General features: G+C 39.8%; 1 protein-coding gene across 2 annotated transcripts in view; it reads left to right on the top strand.

Annotated features, from left to right (window-relative positions):
• pias1a (protein inhibitor of activated STAT, 1a) overlaps positions 1–17,430 on the top strand; it is a 48,847-nt gene that overhangs the window by 8,355 nt on the left and 23,062 nt on the right. Inside the window, exons 1-2 of one of the 2 annotated variants that reach the window (XM_027137032.2) lie at positions 13,607–13,694; positions 14,942–15,380. In XM_027137032.2, the coding sequence (XP_026992833.1) occupies positions 14,945–15,380 (436 nt within the window). In that variant the 5' untranslated portion in view covers positions 13,607–13,694; positions 14,942–14,944. Of the gene's footprint in view, positions 1–13,606; positions 13,695–14,941; positions 15,381–17,430 lie in introns of those variants that run through there. The other variant, XM_027137031.2, reaches the window with a different exon arrangement.

Below are 17,430 nucleotides of genomic sequence, written 5' to 3'. Positions count from 1 at the left end.
GTTAATTGCGGCACGTTTTTAAAACTCTTAAAACCATCATATCCCTTATCCCATAACTCTTATCCCAATCGAATCATCTCTTTCCGTCAGCAGAGATTACTGGACGTATACTAATATTTAGCCCAGTGCCACCAACCGTCATAAACTACAGTGAGCTCCGACACTTCGGCCCCAGATGAGGCAGATATCGAACAGCTGCTGGTTTTTCTTTTTTCTTTTTTTTGGAATCATTCCAACTGAGTTGCATCGTCAATTTCAATTCTATTATGTTTTTTTTTTTCTTTTTTACCAATCAGTCTCTAGGTTGATGTTAATTTGAAACTGTGTGCTTTGTGGGTGTAAAAATATAAACTCCTTGTTATTAGTAACACATCCAATAAGCCAATCATGTGGTGGCAGTGCAATGAATAACATCCTGCAGATGCAGGTCAAAAGCTTCAGCTCATGTTAGCTGAACTGCATGTCGACTGAACATCTGATGCGTATGGCACTTAAAATTGGAAACACTTCAGGAGTTTTTAAATAGATATAGATAAGGAGATATGCGTGTTGCGATTTTTTTCGGTCCGCCTGGAAACAAAACCGTGATGCTCTATATCCCTCACGGAAGAGCAAATCCGTCATGTTTACAACCGTGACAACGAGCGCTTGTGAGGACCAGCGGAAGGCTAGATTTTCCAAATCATTGTATAGACCCATAAATTTGCACAGCTTTCTTAATCGAACGATCTACGTTTCGGATGCTGGTCTGTTTTTGTAGATGCATTGACATTTTACACTTCTAAACATGACATTGAACAAAACGACGTGCGATCGGTCGCTTTTAGATGCCCGCTTGGGTGGTCCATGTCCGATAAAAGTCGCTACGGCGTCCAGACCTTCTGCCGTCAATCTGAAGTTCTGCCTGATTTGAGTCTCTTAGAGTTTACACATAATGGTACAGGAAAAAAAACATCCAGTGAGTAGCAGTTCTGTCGGTGGCAACACCTTGCTGAGAGGAGAATTGCCAGGCTGGATTGAACTGACAGGAAGGCTACAAAAACAAACAACAACTCCTTTAACCATTGTGTCAGACAAGCACCTCAGAACACACGACATGTCAAACCTTGAGGCAGACGGGCTACGACAGCAGAAGGCTGATTAACACGTATTAGTTCTCTTACTAAATGTTACAATTTCTTCGTCATGAAATGCAAATCACTATGTTTAACTGGCATCAGGTGGCCCTGCCTGGGAACTAATAAGAGACAGTCATTGAAGTACTTCATCTTTAATATAACCTCTACTCTTAATACTCAAATACGTCATGCAGTTTCACTGTCTGTTAAAAGTTATTTTTTATTATATATATAAATTATATAAAGTTATTATTTTATATTTGGGCTAAATTTCTTTCAGGGATTTGAGGAAAGCACTGATATACACTGCACCGACAACCCCTTGGTACTTTACACACAGATATGTGTTCTAATCCTGACACAAAGTAATGAACACATGAGTCTGCAGTCTATTGTGGTCTATTGTGCATCAGTAAACTTTTACTTTTTTTTCTTTATTCACTCGTTGGAGCTGCGATAAATAACGAAACCCAGGCAAAAATTTCAAAAATCAATTCTGGAAACTTTTATTTGAAATACAATATCGAGAGATCTTAATGTCAGTCTTGAAACGAAATGTTAACATCCAGAAACATTTACATGACATGGTACAGAACTAAACATAAAAAATACTGTCTTGTCATTATGATATAATAAATGGTTTTAATGTTGTTTTTTTTCTTTTGTTGCTTTATTATTATTATTCGTTTTCTTTTTTGTTGTTTTTTTTTCATTCTCCTGAATAATTGAGAAGCGGAAAATGGACTCGAATATAGAGATGAAGGGATTTATTTATTTATTTTTTAATTACATGTCAGAAAATATAATCGCTCGCATTCTTCTAAATTCAGACCGCAGCACGGAAACAGCTAGACCCGCCTCGTTACTTTGCATACTAAACCGAAGAAAGATCGAGTGCTTTAATAGCAAGCACATGTCCTTATTAAATGTTTATTGGAGTAGTTTAGTCATCTCAAAATAACCGAAAGAAAAATCAAAATAGTCACAAAGCTTGTTTTTCATTTTTCAACGTATAAATAATTACATCTTTCTGTATACGGACAAAACGATCCGTCTCGCTCCAGACGTCTTTGTGTAAATAATTACGTCGTTCCTAAGAGTATAAATCATTACATCCTTCTTGAGAATTTCCCTCAGAGACTCTGAGAGAACGCTTTGGTCGAGTATAACGCTTTGGGCGGAATACTCTTCAGCTTTTGTGCACTTGCTCATCTGTTCTTGTTTGCAAAAGCCATCAGTGAAGTTGTTTTCACTTGATTGAAAAGTGTTCTGTGACAGATATAAGTCACTGTGTGTAAACATTGGCCTAGATGGAGATCCCCTTTCTGTTACGGGAAACCAGACTGAAACCCTGCTCTTCGCTCTTGACGTGCATTATGCTTCAAGAGTACTTTCATAAACCAGAGCTCATCACTTACACTCTCTTTGTCCTGTTCGCTGATGTACTGTAGCGTTTTAGATTTACATTTTCAGACCAAAAGATTACAGAAAAAACACAAAGATGCTGGTAAAAAAAAAAAATCACCTGCTGACCTCGTTACAGAAATGGCAGCGGAAATGAGTTCACATAGAGGTCAAAATAGGCTTGTGGCGCTTTCCGGTAGAGTCTAGAATCACAGAGTTTCTAGCTATCAGGTTGGACGATTAAAATGTCTTTTGTGGTACGTGGTGTCTACAGCTTTAAGATGGAAGCTAATAAACCGTATTATGTCATATTGTGTTGTTCTGTGTACTCCCGATTCTCCTATACAAACATTTCTAACCTGCTGTCTGACGTCAGCGCAGAGTGTTGGACATGTAAACATACCGATGAATAAAACATGAAAAAAACTGAGGGGCATTTTAACTTCTTTATATTATGCAAAATGACACGTATAATGTACGCTAATACATTATGTACATTATGTATGCTAGTATAATGTACTTTCATATCCTGTAATAGGATTAGAGAAGTAATAAGTAGTAGCTTACAAAAAATGCTCTAAATAAAAAAAAGGTCAATATGTGTATACTTTTATTTATATATATATATATATATATATATATATATATATATATATATATATATATATATATGTGTGTGTGTGATTTTTTTTTTACATTATATCTAATAATTGTTCTAAATTGATGTCCAAATGACTTACTTTCAACTTATTAATGATGATAAAATTGTACAGAACAAATGGTTTCTCCATTCCATGTAATTCTGCAAATGAAGTATCTCCACCAGTCAGGGGTTGTAGTAGTTAATCCATGTTTAAAATCGAAGCTTGTAAATAATGTTTTATATTTGGGGTGCGAATAAATTGTGTAAGGGACAAGGATGAGCATGAGGTGGGGGGAAAAAAACGGGAAACCAGCATGATCAATGTGAAACAGGTTACCATGACAACCCTGCTGTAAGCAGACATACACGTGGGGGGAGATCGGAAATGTAAACGTCTGCACTGATATTTGTCGTAAAACGATATTGTTGTATTGTGTTTTTATAATTATTATTATTATTAGATACTCGGCCGTATGAACATTTCATCTGACATGCAGTCACGCCACTGTGTTTTTAGTTCGAGCTTCCGTTGTGAATATTCTACACTCTGAATTAATTTGAGGACTTATAATTTGCAACAGCGGGACTAGGTCTAAAAATGATTTCATGAATAAATCAGATTAACATCGTCTGAGGTTTCAGAAGGTTTTATTCATCCTCAGTAAGTTAGGTTACTTTGGATGAAAGTGTTGGGCAAATGAATGCAAATCAGCCATGGCTTGTTGTTTCTGTTAGTGGTGTGTGCGTGTGTGTGTTTCTGTTAGTGGTGTGTGCGCGTGTGTGTGTGTGTGTGTGTGCGCATGTGCGTGTGTGTGTGTCCATGCTGCTTTTTTGTGCCTGCAGGAGTGTTAGCCTGTGTTGTGGTTATGTGAGTGGTTCTGTTTAATGTACTGGATTCTGCTTTTAGACTGTTGAGGTATAGGTGAGTTTGTGCTTGTGCACTTTTGGTACTGTGTTAGAAAAGCACAATGCACCGAGGTATGTGAGTGTTGATCCATAGCCAGCGAGCTGCAGGAGAGAGAGTGGGGGAAGGGCGAGAGAGAGAGAGAGAGAGAGAGAGAGAGATATGGGGGGGCATTGAGACTTTGTGTGTGTGTTTGTGTGAAAAAGAGAGAGAGGTGGTACAGGAGAGAGAATGCACAAGTGACTTCACAACAGACAGAAATGGGAGAGTGAGGGAGTAAGTGCACGGGAGAGAGAAATCTAGTGAGGGATTGAGAGAGAGAGAGAGAGAGAGAGAGAGAGAGAGAGAGAGAGAGCTGAAGGTGGGGCTTGCACAATAAGCACAGTCTGGCTCGTGGAGAGAGAGAGAGGTAAAGTAAGACTGTGCTAGTGCAAGTGGGGGAGGGAATGGTGTGTGTGTGTGTGTGTGTGCGTGTGCGTGTGCGTGTTTGTGTGTGTGTGCACACTTGCACATGTGTGTTCATTGTGTGCACACATACTTTAGCCACAGTAAAAAGCATCCTGTAAAGAGGGAGGCTGGGAGATGGTTTGCTCTTGTTTGGTATGTGTGTATTATTATAGTAAAGTGATGATGGAGCTCCTTGAATCTGGAGCCATGGTTAGAGTTTCTCTCTCTCACACACACACACACACACACACACACACACACACACACACACACACACACACACACACACACACACACACACATACCTAGTCTGTCTTAATCCTGTATTTCTCCTGGCCCTCATTGTGTTAGATTACATTTTAAAAGCTGCTCTAGATTACATCCATACAGATTACACGCTCATTACAGGTACAGACTTACGGACGTAAACTATTCGTACGTTCTGGATTTCATTCTCTGCGATGTATCCTGGAACAGATCTCACCGTCTCCGATTAAACATCAATAGTATGAGTGTTGGTATTTTGGTTTGTTATGAAAAGCAGCACTAATAGTTACACACATGCTTATACACTCAGCCTTGCTCTGAACCTCTAGCAGTTTTGTAAGACATAATATCATCACATATGAAACACATGACACTTTGTTTTATCTCAGTGGTAGACTATGCTAACAGTGTCTTTTCTAAACCTCTTTTCTGCTAAATAATCATTCTTATTCCCGCATACTAGTTTTCCCCTAAGACATGCTGGCATTATGAGAGGCTACTTTTGTTTTGGACATCAGTTTATTCTGAACCTGCTTGTAACTGTACAGAGATTAACCAATTTTCAGGAGTCGCTTAGAGACAGGTAAGACAAGGTTTCTTTAACCTTCAACCCAAGCCTGGGTCCACTGCATTGAATGAGGCATGTGGAAGGATTTGATAACTAAAGATGTTTCTGTTTTGCTGCTACAAGCGGCATTGTACAATGTTCAGTAGTACGCTATATGAGCTAAAAGTGTGTGGACACCAAACTGGAAGCACAGAAGTAAATAGAATGTTTTTTGTGTGCTCTTGCCCTCCGAAACGGTTTCGAGACGGATATAAATCCAGTCGTTCAGACCACTTCAGGAGGTGGTCTAGGACGCATATCAGATGAAACTGGACAGGTGTAAATGAATGTGGTTGTTCAAGCCACATACGTCAGCGCTAAACTCCTCCCAAACGGAAGTACGTCACTCACAAGTGTTCTTTCACCCAGGCGTCTCGTTGTGTCTTAAAATGTGCTGCTGCCACCAGCGAAAATGCAGTAAACAGTAAATGCTGTTTTTTGTAGCATAACCTTCATTACAAGTTTTTTTGTCTTCTTTTTGACCGTTGCGCTCTGAAAGGCACATACACCAAAGCGTGTTCCATTTCCAATTACCCTGAAAATGAGGTAAAATATATTTGCATTTTGGGCGGGAGTAGAAGGATCGGATCGATATCCGATTCGCCGAGACGTATTTATGTGGTCTGATGTAAATGGAACAGTTTCAACAAATCAGATAGCTATCGGATCAGAGAAAACACATGAAGTGACCAGGTGTAAAAAGGCCCTAAGACTTCCAAACCTGTTCCAGCATGTCCTGGTACACAAAAGTGACATTTATAAACACACGGTTTGGAAAAGTTTCATAGGAAAAGTGGCCTTCACAGAGCCCTGACCTGGACCCCACTGATCACCCTTGGGATGAACTAGAATACTGACTGTGCCTTAGGCCTCTTCACCTGACACCAGTGTCTTAGCTCGTGCTCTTGTGGCCGAATGAGCACATATCCACAAAGTAATGCTCTACAATCTGGTGGAAAGCCTTCCTAGAACAGTGGTGGAGGTTATAAAAACAGCACAGGGGAACTAAATCTGGAACGAGTTGTTCTACAAACACACATGGCTTTGATAGTTACGTGTTCAAAAACTTTTGGCCACATAGTGTATGTCAGAACTGGTATTTCATCATCATCGTGTTAAGTATTATATGGATGGGAGAAGATTTCAGGATTTCATTCGGTTGAATAATATTGCTAGAGTACATCTGTACACAGAAATAGTGCTTGTTGTCTAAGTCACAAAGGCACTGACCTTTATTATAAGTGCTTATAGTAGGGCTTTGATTATTAGTAGGTCGTGTGACATGTATGAAGCCCATACGTGTGCTAGGAACTCAATAACTTACCTAAACTCATATAAGTCCTTGTAAAAAAAAATATTTACTAACATATTCATTGGGACTGGATAAATATTGGTCTATATTAATATCTAATGGTCATTTTGTAAAAGATAAAATATGGTGTAATCTTTCCATACATGTAACAAAAGACTGAAGCGACGGATTTAGACAGGTTTAAATTTCAGAGACGCTCGGGTAATAATCACATTGCCGTAACTCTCCATGGAAAACGAACCCCGTCCTTCGATCAGGATCACCATTTCACTGTAAATCTATTCAAATAAACCTTATGCTCAGTGATTTGGTGAATCATAACTACAACAGATAAACGGATAAAAAAAAAGAAAGAAAACTCTGTGCTAAAAACTGAGTTACTTGATAAATTCTCCTGCGATGATCCACTGAACAGCCCAATCCTATAGCTCTGATTTCTGCATGCACAAGTGATCCTGACGATGAACGTGATGAGGGCTGACTGCTAATGACAAAAACTGGTTGATGGTCTGATAGTCATCAGTTGGAATAGCATCTCAGGGCGTTTAGTTAATAAATATCAATAGGAAGTAGAGCAGCTTGTATATAATTCACAGCAATCGTCATCCAGTCACGTTCACTTCGACGATATATTTGCATTTCGTATAGAAATTGCTGTGCACCGTTCCGTATGTGCATTAGTGTGTTGAGTGGCATCGCTCTGTTCCTGAAATGCTGTACAGATATAGTAATAGGTTTTAATCTTACATATTAAACATACACTGCTTTACATGAACTTTTTTTTCTCTTAAGCAATCACATCATTATTAAGCAATCACATCATTATTTAACTTTATACCTTAACGCCTTGGTGACTATTAATAGTGTCTGAGTTGAGCTGTACAATATTTGGATTGATTACCATTTCATATTCCTCTTCCGTGTACCGAAAACAAGCTTGGGTGCAAACGTGTATGCTTGGGTTCCTGTCAGTTCTGCTAATAATTGCTGGCTTTCAGATTAAAAAAAAATAAAAAATGATGGAAATCTCACCAGCCGCAAGGGTGGTTTTAAAGTTCCTCATCTTCAGAATTGTGCTCATTTATATGCACTTCCTCCATAGGCGCCAGTGCTAGATTTAATAAATGTAAATTTCCTTGTAGCAAATGTAAATTAGGCCTAGTATCAGTGTAGTAAGTAGAGAATCACGTCTGAATGGAACAGTCTGCTTTGGAGCTTATTTATATGATTTGATTAAGATTTCTTCAAAATCTGGGTGACTCGATCACCTGTAATTATATTTATTTATTTATTTATTTATTTGATTGCTTGATTACATGAGTCTACACGGCAAGACACATTCTTCAGGTCCAACAAAAAGAACGGCTTTGAGGACAACAGTGTGCTAAATCAGGTTTGAGGGGACTAAAGGAGGTCAAATTATAATTTCCGAAGAGAAATACAACCTCGTCTGTCACCCAGAGCGCTGACACTCTGCCATCCTGACACGTTTACCTCAGCGGGTTTGTGCCAGCTTAAACCTCCAAACGTCACGTCAGTCTCATGAGGTCACAGGTGTGAATCACACACACTTCTTAAACATAAGAAAAACTTGTGAAGCTAACTTTGCCAGGACGTACACTAATAAGCTATGAGGTTTAAAGAAAGCAAAGGTGAAAGGTTTATCCATGCATAGCGTGAGTCGCTAGCTGAATAGAACTCGTACAAAAATAATCCTAAAACGGTTATCGATGCTTCTTAATCAACATTCATCTTAAACCATTATTAACACATATTACACGACAGCACTGTATGAAGGTATCGATTAATTTTCTTTCACAGCAGCTTTCAGTTTTGCAACTGAAAGGTAAATCACAGGTTTACAGATATAAAACATCTACGCAACGTTGTCAAAATTACAGGCGTTTGAGTATGTGTGTGTGTGTGTGTGGGGAAAGAAACCAATATAAATCATGTCACATCTGTTCTACCTTTTAAGTGCAAGTGAAAAACAAAAAAGTTTGCTTGGAATACAGCACTCAGTCATTTTGGGGTCTTTTTTTGAGGTTACCAGCTTCAACCAGCACATCTAGAATCGGAAATGATATTTCATTCTTACTTGCAGAATTGCTCCAGACCAGGGGCAGTTCTAGGCCTTTTTTAGGGTGGCTCCAGCCCCCCTGTCTGTGATCTCAGCCACCCTAAAACTAAAAGTAAAATTTTTACTTTCATAAATAAACAATAAAATTTACGTTAAATGCAGGACATGTCATCGATGGGAAAGAAAATAATTTATTAGTTTGATCCAAGAGTGATTTTTTTTTTACTTTTCTTTTACGCACGTGTGTTGTAGTCTTTCAAAAGTGCGTCTTCAGCTGTCTGCTTTATTTGAACGGAGAAGCTCAGGCACGCGCAGCGAGCACACGCAGTCAGAGCTGGAGGCTATTCTTATTACCAGAGTTGTAGCACAAACGAAATATTAATGCAAACAATCCATTCAATACTAAATAAAAATAACATTTATTGATTTGGTCTTTGTCTTGTGAATATTTTTTTTATTAATGACTGCATTCATTGGACGCACTGTTTGTAGAGAATGCACACATACATGAACTGATTTGATTCAAGACTGGCATCATTACATTACACCAAAATTTTGGTGTCCACTTTTGCCATTTAATAATACCATAACTTTTGGCTTACTATGTAGTCATATAATATAAAACTTCTTGTTTTAAATTCTCACTGAGGGCTAAAACCCCCTAAAGATGAAATCCTAGAACCGCCCCTGCTCCAGATCTATCAAACTGTGAGAGGATCTCTTGTGCAGTCCGATTCAAGTCATTCCACAGGTTTTTTGATAGGATTTTGATCTGAGAACTGACTGGGCTTCCAAAATGTATCATCCTCCTCTTAAGCCATTCCTTTGCAGACTTTGATTCGATGACTCGTTGCCTGCAACTTTCATGCCAAAATGGATTGGTATTTGGGGTAATTCATGAATCCTTCTATCTTGACTATCTTATCTAGAGCCCAAGTCACAGCTCAATAGAGGCAGCCTCATATCATCAGTGCTGCCACCACCATGCTCCACCCTGATAAGATATCTTGATTTTCCACAAAAGTTTGTTTTATTGAGAATTACGTCCTAGACTTTCTACCACGGTCTCGTTAGACCATAATGGACACATGGTTTGGGGGGGGGGTTTAGATGGGCTTTTATTTTTTAGGTTTCTGTCTACCGTCCAATCCAAAGCTCAGATTTGTGAAGAATGTGAGAGATTGTTGTCACGTGCAGAGAACATCCAGTACTTACTAGATATTTCAGCAGCTCCTGTAATGTTGCCGTAGGTCTTTTTGTAGACTCCCTGGCAAGCTTTTTTTTTGTTCTTAAGAATCCTCATCAGGTTTTGTAGAACGCCCTGTTCTTGGTTAATGTCGTCGTGGCCCTTTTTCTCCACCTGTCTGTCGATGATTGTCTTCACGGTGTTTTATGATAGAGCTAATGTGTGGAATATTCCTTCGTATCGCTCCCCTGATTATCTATCTAATACAGTATGTCTGCTTCAGACCGCAGTAACGGACCTCATTCTCACTTAAACATGAGGTTGTGAGCTGAGCTGCTCACCATGAGATGTGTTCATGGTACAGACTCACAGCCATGTTAAATTCATAACGGTCTTCAACTCGGTGACTGAACTGAAACTGGAACTTTTTTTAGAATCTCAGGCTTGTTTAAAAGCCAGGGGGGATTTTCACTTTATTGTTTTGATCATTTTCTTTTACAACAGGTAAACCACCTGTTTTGTACTTTAACTGTTATTCTTACGTTTAATATTACTTTTGGAAACCTTGCTGCATTTCTTCACCCACACTCCACTCGTTATTATTATTATAAATATTAGAGAGAGGGTGAAAGTGAGAGAGTGCCTGTGTGTGTGTGTGTGTGTGTGTGTGTGTGTGTGTGTGTGTGTGTGTGTGTGTGTGTGTGTGTGTGTGTGTATATACGCAGACTCAACTGTGTGTGAGTGAGAGGGAGAGAGCGGGAGTCAGGCAGTGATGAGGTTGCCAGAGTAAAGAGTGACTTGATTGACAGGCTCGGCTCTCAGACAGACACTTTCAAAAAAAATCTCATGCCTGCTATGTTTTTACTACTTGTGTGTGTGTGTGTGTGCCTGTGTGTGTGTGTGTGTGGGGGGGGGGTTTATTGAAGCTCGCCACCTTTGTGTTGTGCGTGTGTATGTGTGTGTGTGTGATTTTCATTTGTTTTGGAAGCTCAGCAGCTCATATCTGAACCCTTCCCCCATCACTATGGCGCTTGTTCCTCTCTCTCTCTCTCTCTCTCTCTCTCTCTCTCTCTCTCTCTCTCTCATCCCTCCCCCACATCCACTGCTCTCGCCCTCATAGCGTCTTCTCTCTCTCTCTCACACACACACACACACCCTCACTCTTCCTTCTCTCTCCCTCCCCCACATCCACTACTCTCTCCCTCATATATGCCGCTTTCTCTCTCTGTCTCACTCACACCCACCCACACACACACACCCACACACCCACACACATACACACACACACACACACACACACACACACACACACACACACACACACACACACACACACACACACACACATCCTCTCTCACTCTTAACTTACCCCCCTTTTCTCCTCCCCCACATCCACTACTCTCTCACTCACTCTCTCACACACACACAAACACACACACATCCTCTCTCACTCTTATTTTACTCCTCCACTCCCCCTCCCCACATACACCACACACACACACACACACACACACACATACACACACACACACACACACATCCTCTCTCACTCTTAACTTACCCCCCTTTTCTCCTCCCCCACATCCACTACTCTCTCACTCACTCTCTCACACACACACAAACAAACACACACACATCCTCTCTCACTCTTATCTTACTCCTTTACTCCTCCCCCACATCCACCACACACACACACACGCACACACATCCTCTCTCACTCTTAACTTACCCCCCTTTTCTCCTCCCCCACATACACCACTCTCTCACTCTCATCTTTCTTTCTCTCTGTCTCTTACCTCTTTTTTGCTACCTTTATTTCTGTCCCTCTCCCGTTTATAGCTCACTGTCTCTAGGACGTCAATCACTCTCTCGCTCTCACTGTTTTTTTTTTTTTTTTTTTGCATGACCATCACTCTGTTCTCTCTCTCTCTCTCTCTCTCTCTCTCTCTCTCTCTCTCTCTCTCTCTCTCTCTCACTCACACACACACACACACACAAATATGCTCATTTTCTGTTGCACTTTTGTTTTCACTCTGCACCCTCTCTCTTTTCTCTTACCATCTATCGTTCTCCTTTATAGGTTTTTCTTTTTTTCTCTGTCTCTTTTTAATTCCTCCATTCCTGCTTTCATTTACTCTCTAGTGTTCACTCTTTCTGTCCATTTTTATTGAGCCATGTTTCCTCACTCCATGCATAATCCTCTCCTTCTGCCTTCCGCTCCCTTGTTTTTTTTGGTACTGCTGTGAATTATTCACTCCTCTGTATGGGCTGAGTTATGTATTATTCACTCCAGTCATGTGTACTGCATGAATTGTAGATTATTTCGGGAAATCTGCAGTTAATGTAGGTGCCATGTTTAAAAACAAGTGTATCTCTGTTACAGGTGGTATGCTTTCATGATGTTAGCTTGACCTGTATTGGCTTCTCTGAACACATTCTGGGTATCGACAGTAAGAATAAAACGCTGCCCAGTTTCATGATGCAACTTAAATTCCTCTAAAGATTATTTATTTGTCTTATTAGGATTTTTCTGTAAATCACAGTGTTAATAGTTTCATTGCAGCTGCAGCACAGATGGTCTGTGTGTCTCGGTGGAATCACGTGTTAGGGCTGTGAGATCGTGGAGATTGTGGGAACAGTGATGGCTCACTGGTGATTGTTCTGGACTTGTGATTTACAGTTCAAAACCCAGGGCCGCCAGAGAGGTTTGATAATGAGAGGATGATGTTTAACTGGTCAGCATTGTGTTTCACTCTGTCTGAAATCTAACAGTTTTACCAAAAATATAAATATGGACCTCATGGAAAAGATAATTGGAAGAGATTGGAAAGAAGAAGATGAATTTGTGTGTGGTGTCATAGGGTTTGAGTGATGTTTCTTTATTCAGAAAAGAATGAATAAATTGTGAATATAGCTTTATGTATCACAAGATTCTATATTTTTTACAGATGTCATGATCCCACTTTTTTCCACTTTCAGACCTTCAGTATTGCCCGATCTCTAAACCCATCTGATTTATTCTTTGTCGTTTAAAACTACTAGAATTTTAATGATTTTATGTTTTATGTTGAAACACATAGCTAAGCAATGACTTGCACATAAATCAATCGTAATGCATAAAACAGATTTGTGTCCTAAATGATGTACCATGCACTATGAATTTAAGATTATTATTGTCTTTATTATTATTGTTATTATTATTATTATTACTATTACTATTATTATTATTGTATTAAACATTTCCAGTTTAGGTCTTTTCCATTTATTACAGTTTTTAACCAAATTCATTCTTTTTTCTCTACTGATCTTCAGTCTGCCTCCTTTTTGCAGCTGATGGCCTGATATCAGTCCCTGAATGGTGTTCTCTCTCTCTCTCTCTCTCTCTCTCTCTCTCTCTCTCTCTCTCTCTCTCTGTCCTCTCTGTCTCCCTCACTTGCTCTCTCTTTCTAATATTTATATGTTGTGGTCTAGGGAAAAAAGGCCTTATTTCAGTCAAAAGACAAAACATAGCTTTTGGCCCAAATATTTTTTTTCCTTTCCCTATAATATACGTCAACACACTGCTTTACCAAACCATAAATATATTTCATCTAAATGATGTGAAACTGTTTTATTTGCTTTCTAATCTTGCCTGCGCTGTCTCTCCGCATAGATCATGTTGGATAACAAAAGCGATGGTAAAAAAAAATCTGCCTCAACGTCAGTCTGCCTAAAGATCCTAGCTAAGTAAGATTTCCTCACACAGTGAATGCCGGGGTTTGATCAAGCTTTTGAATAGCTACATGCCAGAGTGAAATGAAGTCTAATCAGTTCAGGTTGTAATGTATGCATCAGAACCACAGATGGAATAAAAAACGTTAAATGCAGTGTCCTTGCTGTTCACTTCTGGATCGAAGCAGGTTAAATCTACACAGACTTTAAACACAGATGAGCTTGAGTCCAGGTGACCACACACAGACCTGTGTGTGTGTGTGTGTGTGTGTGTGTGTGTGTGTGTGTGTGTGTGTGTGTGTGTGTGTGTGTGTGTGTGTGTGCACGAATGATAAGCCTTAATAATAGTGCTATAATGTTTTCCAGGTGTGTGTGTGTATGTTATTTAAGAACTAAAAATGTGTGCAAACTTGTTATACCGTTTATTGGTTTTTACTCTTTTTAAGCCTCAGGTTATAAAACGATGCTTTCTCAAGTGTGTGGATGCGGGTGGGTGTGTTTATGTGTGTGTGTGGGAGTGTTTATGTGAGTGTGTATGTGTGTTCTGCAGTGGTGTGTTCTCTTCATGAATATTTCATTGTCCAGCTCACTAGATTGCAGTGACTGAGCTGGTGTGTGCGTGCGTGTGTGTGTGTGTGTGTGTGTGTGTGTGTGTGTGTTAGATTTAAGATAGGATATAGATTTTTTTTGTGGATCTTGTGTTTGTGTTTCTTTCGTTCTATATGTTTGTCTATCTATAGTATCTGTTTGTATATAGGGATGTCTGTGTTTGTGCAATCTCTGTTTTTAGTGCATTCCTGTGTGTGTGCGTATGTGTGTGTGTTGGGTGGAGGGGGTCTATGGTCTGTGTTTGGTGGGTAAACAGTCTGAACTGTGCTGGGTGAGTCATGCTACAGAAGTGTGATGATGTTATTCTACAGTTTGCGTGTCTTGTTCTCTACAACATTGCGTTACAGACATCATTTTGTGACCGATATTTTTACTTACAAAATGTATTCCGAATTTATAAGCCACTTTGGGGTGCAAAAAATCACAGGATGTAGCTACTGGATGTAATTCCGGAAAATTGGATATAATTCAAATCAGTTGTTTCCAGTGAGAGTTTGTCATGTTCCTGTTATTGTCTCAGAAATGTCCATGATATCGGTATTATAGCATCATATCATCCAGCCCTAATCACATGTATGTCTAATGTAAATGAACAGCATTTTCCAAACTTTTTGGGTTAGTGATATTCCAACTCTCTTTTTTCTGTCCTGCAGCAAATGGTAATGAGCCTGCGGGTGTCGGAGCTGCAGGTTCTGCTGGGCTACGCCGGGCGCAATAAACATGGCCGGAAGCACGAGCTGCTGACCAAAGCGCTACACCTGCTGAAGGCTGGCTGCAGTCCGGCCGTACACATGAAGATCAAGGAGCTGTACAGGCGCCGCTTCCCCACTAAACTGCTCTCGCCAGCCGAGCTCGCCCTGCAGGGGGTGCACGCGCCTGCCGTATCACTGCCCACCGGCCTCACCCAGCTGTCCTTTGATGGACATGCATCACCCACCTCCCAACTGCTGCCCATATCGCTTCTGGGGCCCAAGCATGAGCTGGCGCTACCCCACCTGCCCTCCTCGCTCCACCCCGTCCACCCCGACGTCAAACTACAGAGGCTGCCCTTCTACGACGTGCTCGACGAACTCATAAAGCCCACCAGCCTCGGTAAGAGCGTGTGTGCATTATGGGCATGTGCCAATGTTTAATTTAAATCACACCAACCGATATCTATCTGCTTTGATGGAATTTGTGAGGAAATATTATCACACACCCATCAAATGATCTCTTCCATCTCTAGAGCTCCAGGTCTCCATATTCAGTCAGTGTCTGGAAAAACCTCTCATCCCTGACAGCATGTTTTTCATCAGCATCATATATTAAAGAACAAATAACTTAAAATAGCTTGTGTGTTAATTAAAGACTCTTTCACTTTATAAATAAGGCTCTGTATTTGTTCAGGCATTAAATCTTGGTGGCTAAACTTGATACTTTAGTGATTACTTGGATGGGTGTAAACCAGTTCTCCTCTCATTCTTATCCAGCTGCTATTTTTGTGGTCTGAAATGGTCACGCCTTCGCCCACAGTGCACCAAAATTACTTTCTATTGCCATTTCTCAGGACAATCTCTGAGCACAGACGATAGAGTGAAGGCTTAATCACCCTGTCCCGTTTCCTACAGCCCACATTTGTGGATATGCACTATTTCCCTCTATGGTTGGTTTAGATGGTTTAATTCACCCAAATACTAGCTAAATACTGTACAAACCAAATTGAATTATCTGCTAATCTTTTTCATAGGACATACAAGTTGCTTGTGAATGTGACTCAGACATTTGATGTGCCATTATGCACAGATCATCAAGTCTGTGCTTTTGTCTAACAAAACTAATTAAAGATCTGATTCACCAATTTATTGCTATTATAGAGGCGGAGAATATGTGGGTATAAATAACATTCTAGAGGCTCACACGCAAACACACACACACACACACACACACACACACACACACACACACACACACACACACACACACACACACACATTCACACGCAAATAAATGCACACAGCTAGACAAAGACTATATTTGTCACAGGTTTTGTCAACTCCCAGGAAGCTTGACCTTACTCATGCTTTTTATATTGTGTTTTTGTGTGTTAATATATGACCATTATTTTTAACATATTTCTTTACTTGTGCATTGTTGCTAAACATATACAGAGTGCAAGACACATATATTATATACAACAAAGAAATTCCCATATTCTTCTCTCACCAAGCTGTTCATCATTCTGTATTATTTTTCATGTACTAGAGGCATGTGACTGCTATGTTACAGACGGTAAAGTATGTTATAGACGGTACAGAATGTTATAGACGTTTATAGACGGTACAGTATGTTGTAGACGGTTCAGTTTGGTGTAGACAGTACAGTATGTTGTAGATGGTACAGAATGTTATAGACAGTACAGAATGTTATAAACAGTACAGAATGTTATAGACAGTATAGACGTTTATAGATGGTACAGTATGTTGTAGACGGTTCAGTTTGGTGTAGACAGTACAGTATGTTCTGGACGTTACAGAATGTTATAGGCGGTGCAGAATGTTATAGACGGTTTACAATGTTATAGACGTTTATAGATGGTAGAGAATGTTGTAGACGGTACAGTATGTTCTAGACGGTACAGTATGTTCTAGACGGTACAGTATGTTCTAGACGGTACAGTATGTTCTAGACGGTACAGTATGTTGTAGACGGTACAGTATGTTTTAGACGGTACAGAATGTTCTAGACGGGCCAAAATATAAAACTGAGATAAAGTCACCGGCCAAACTGAATATTTATTGAAAAATTAACTGCAACTGATTTGTAATGTTCAACTTTTTTCATATGGAAACAAACTTTAGTTTTGCTTAAATACAGGATTTGGAACAACCAGAGCTTGATATTACAAACACATAAGAAATTAAATTTGAAATAAAAGACACATCAGTGGTGTTCATTTCGCAAACTTTGACCATACACTTTTTTGACAAACTCTCCCTCATTAAAGGGCCGGGCAGATTTTGCGATGTCTGCCGCCACAATAAAGCTTTACAGCCTTTACAACAGCTTCACTTTTTGATTTTGCTTTCATGAACATAGTCTGCCGGGAAACCAGACTTTTTTCATCTCCTCCGAGTTCTGGAGCTTCTGCCTTACATCCAGGTCC

Source organism: Tachysurus fulvidraco, chromosome 1 (genome assembly GCF_022655615.1).
Source record: "Tachysurus fulvidraco isolate hzauxx_2018 chromosome 1, HZAU_PFXX_2.0, whole genome shotgun sequence".
Taxonomy (NCBI): Eukaryota; Metazoa; Chordata; class Actinopteri; order Siluriformes; family Bagridae; genus Tachysurus; species Tachysurus fulvidraco.
The sequence above is the reverse complement of the archived record's forward strand: the minus strand, read 5'-3'. Positions and strand labels throughout refer to the sequence as shown.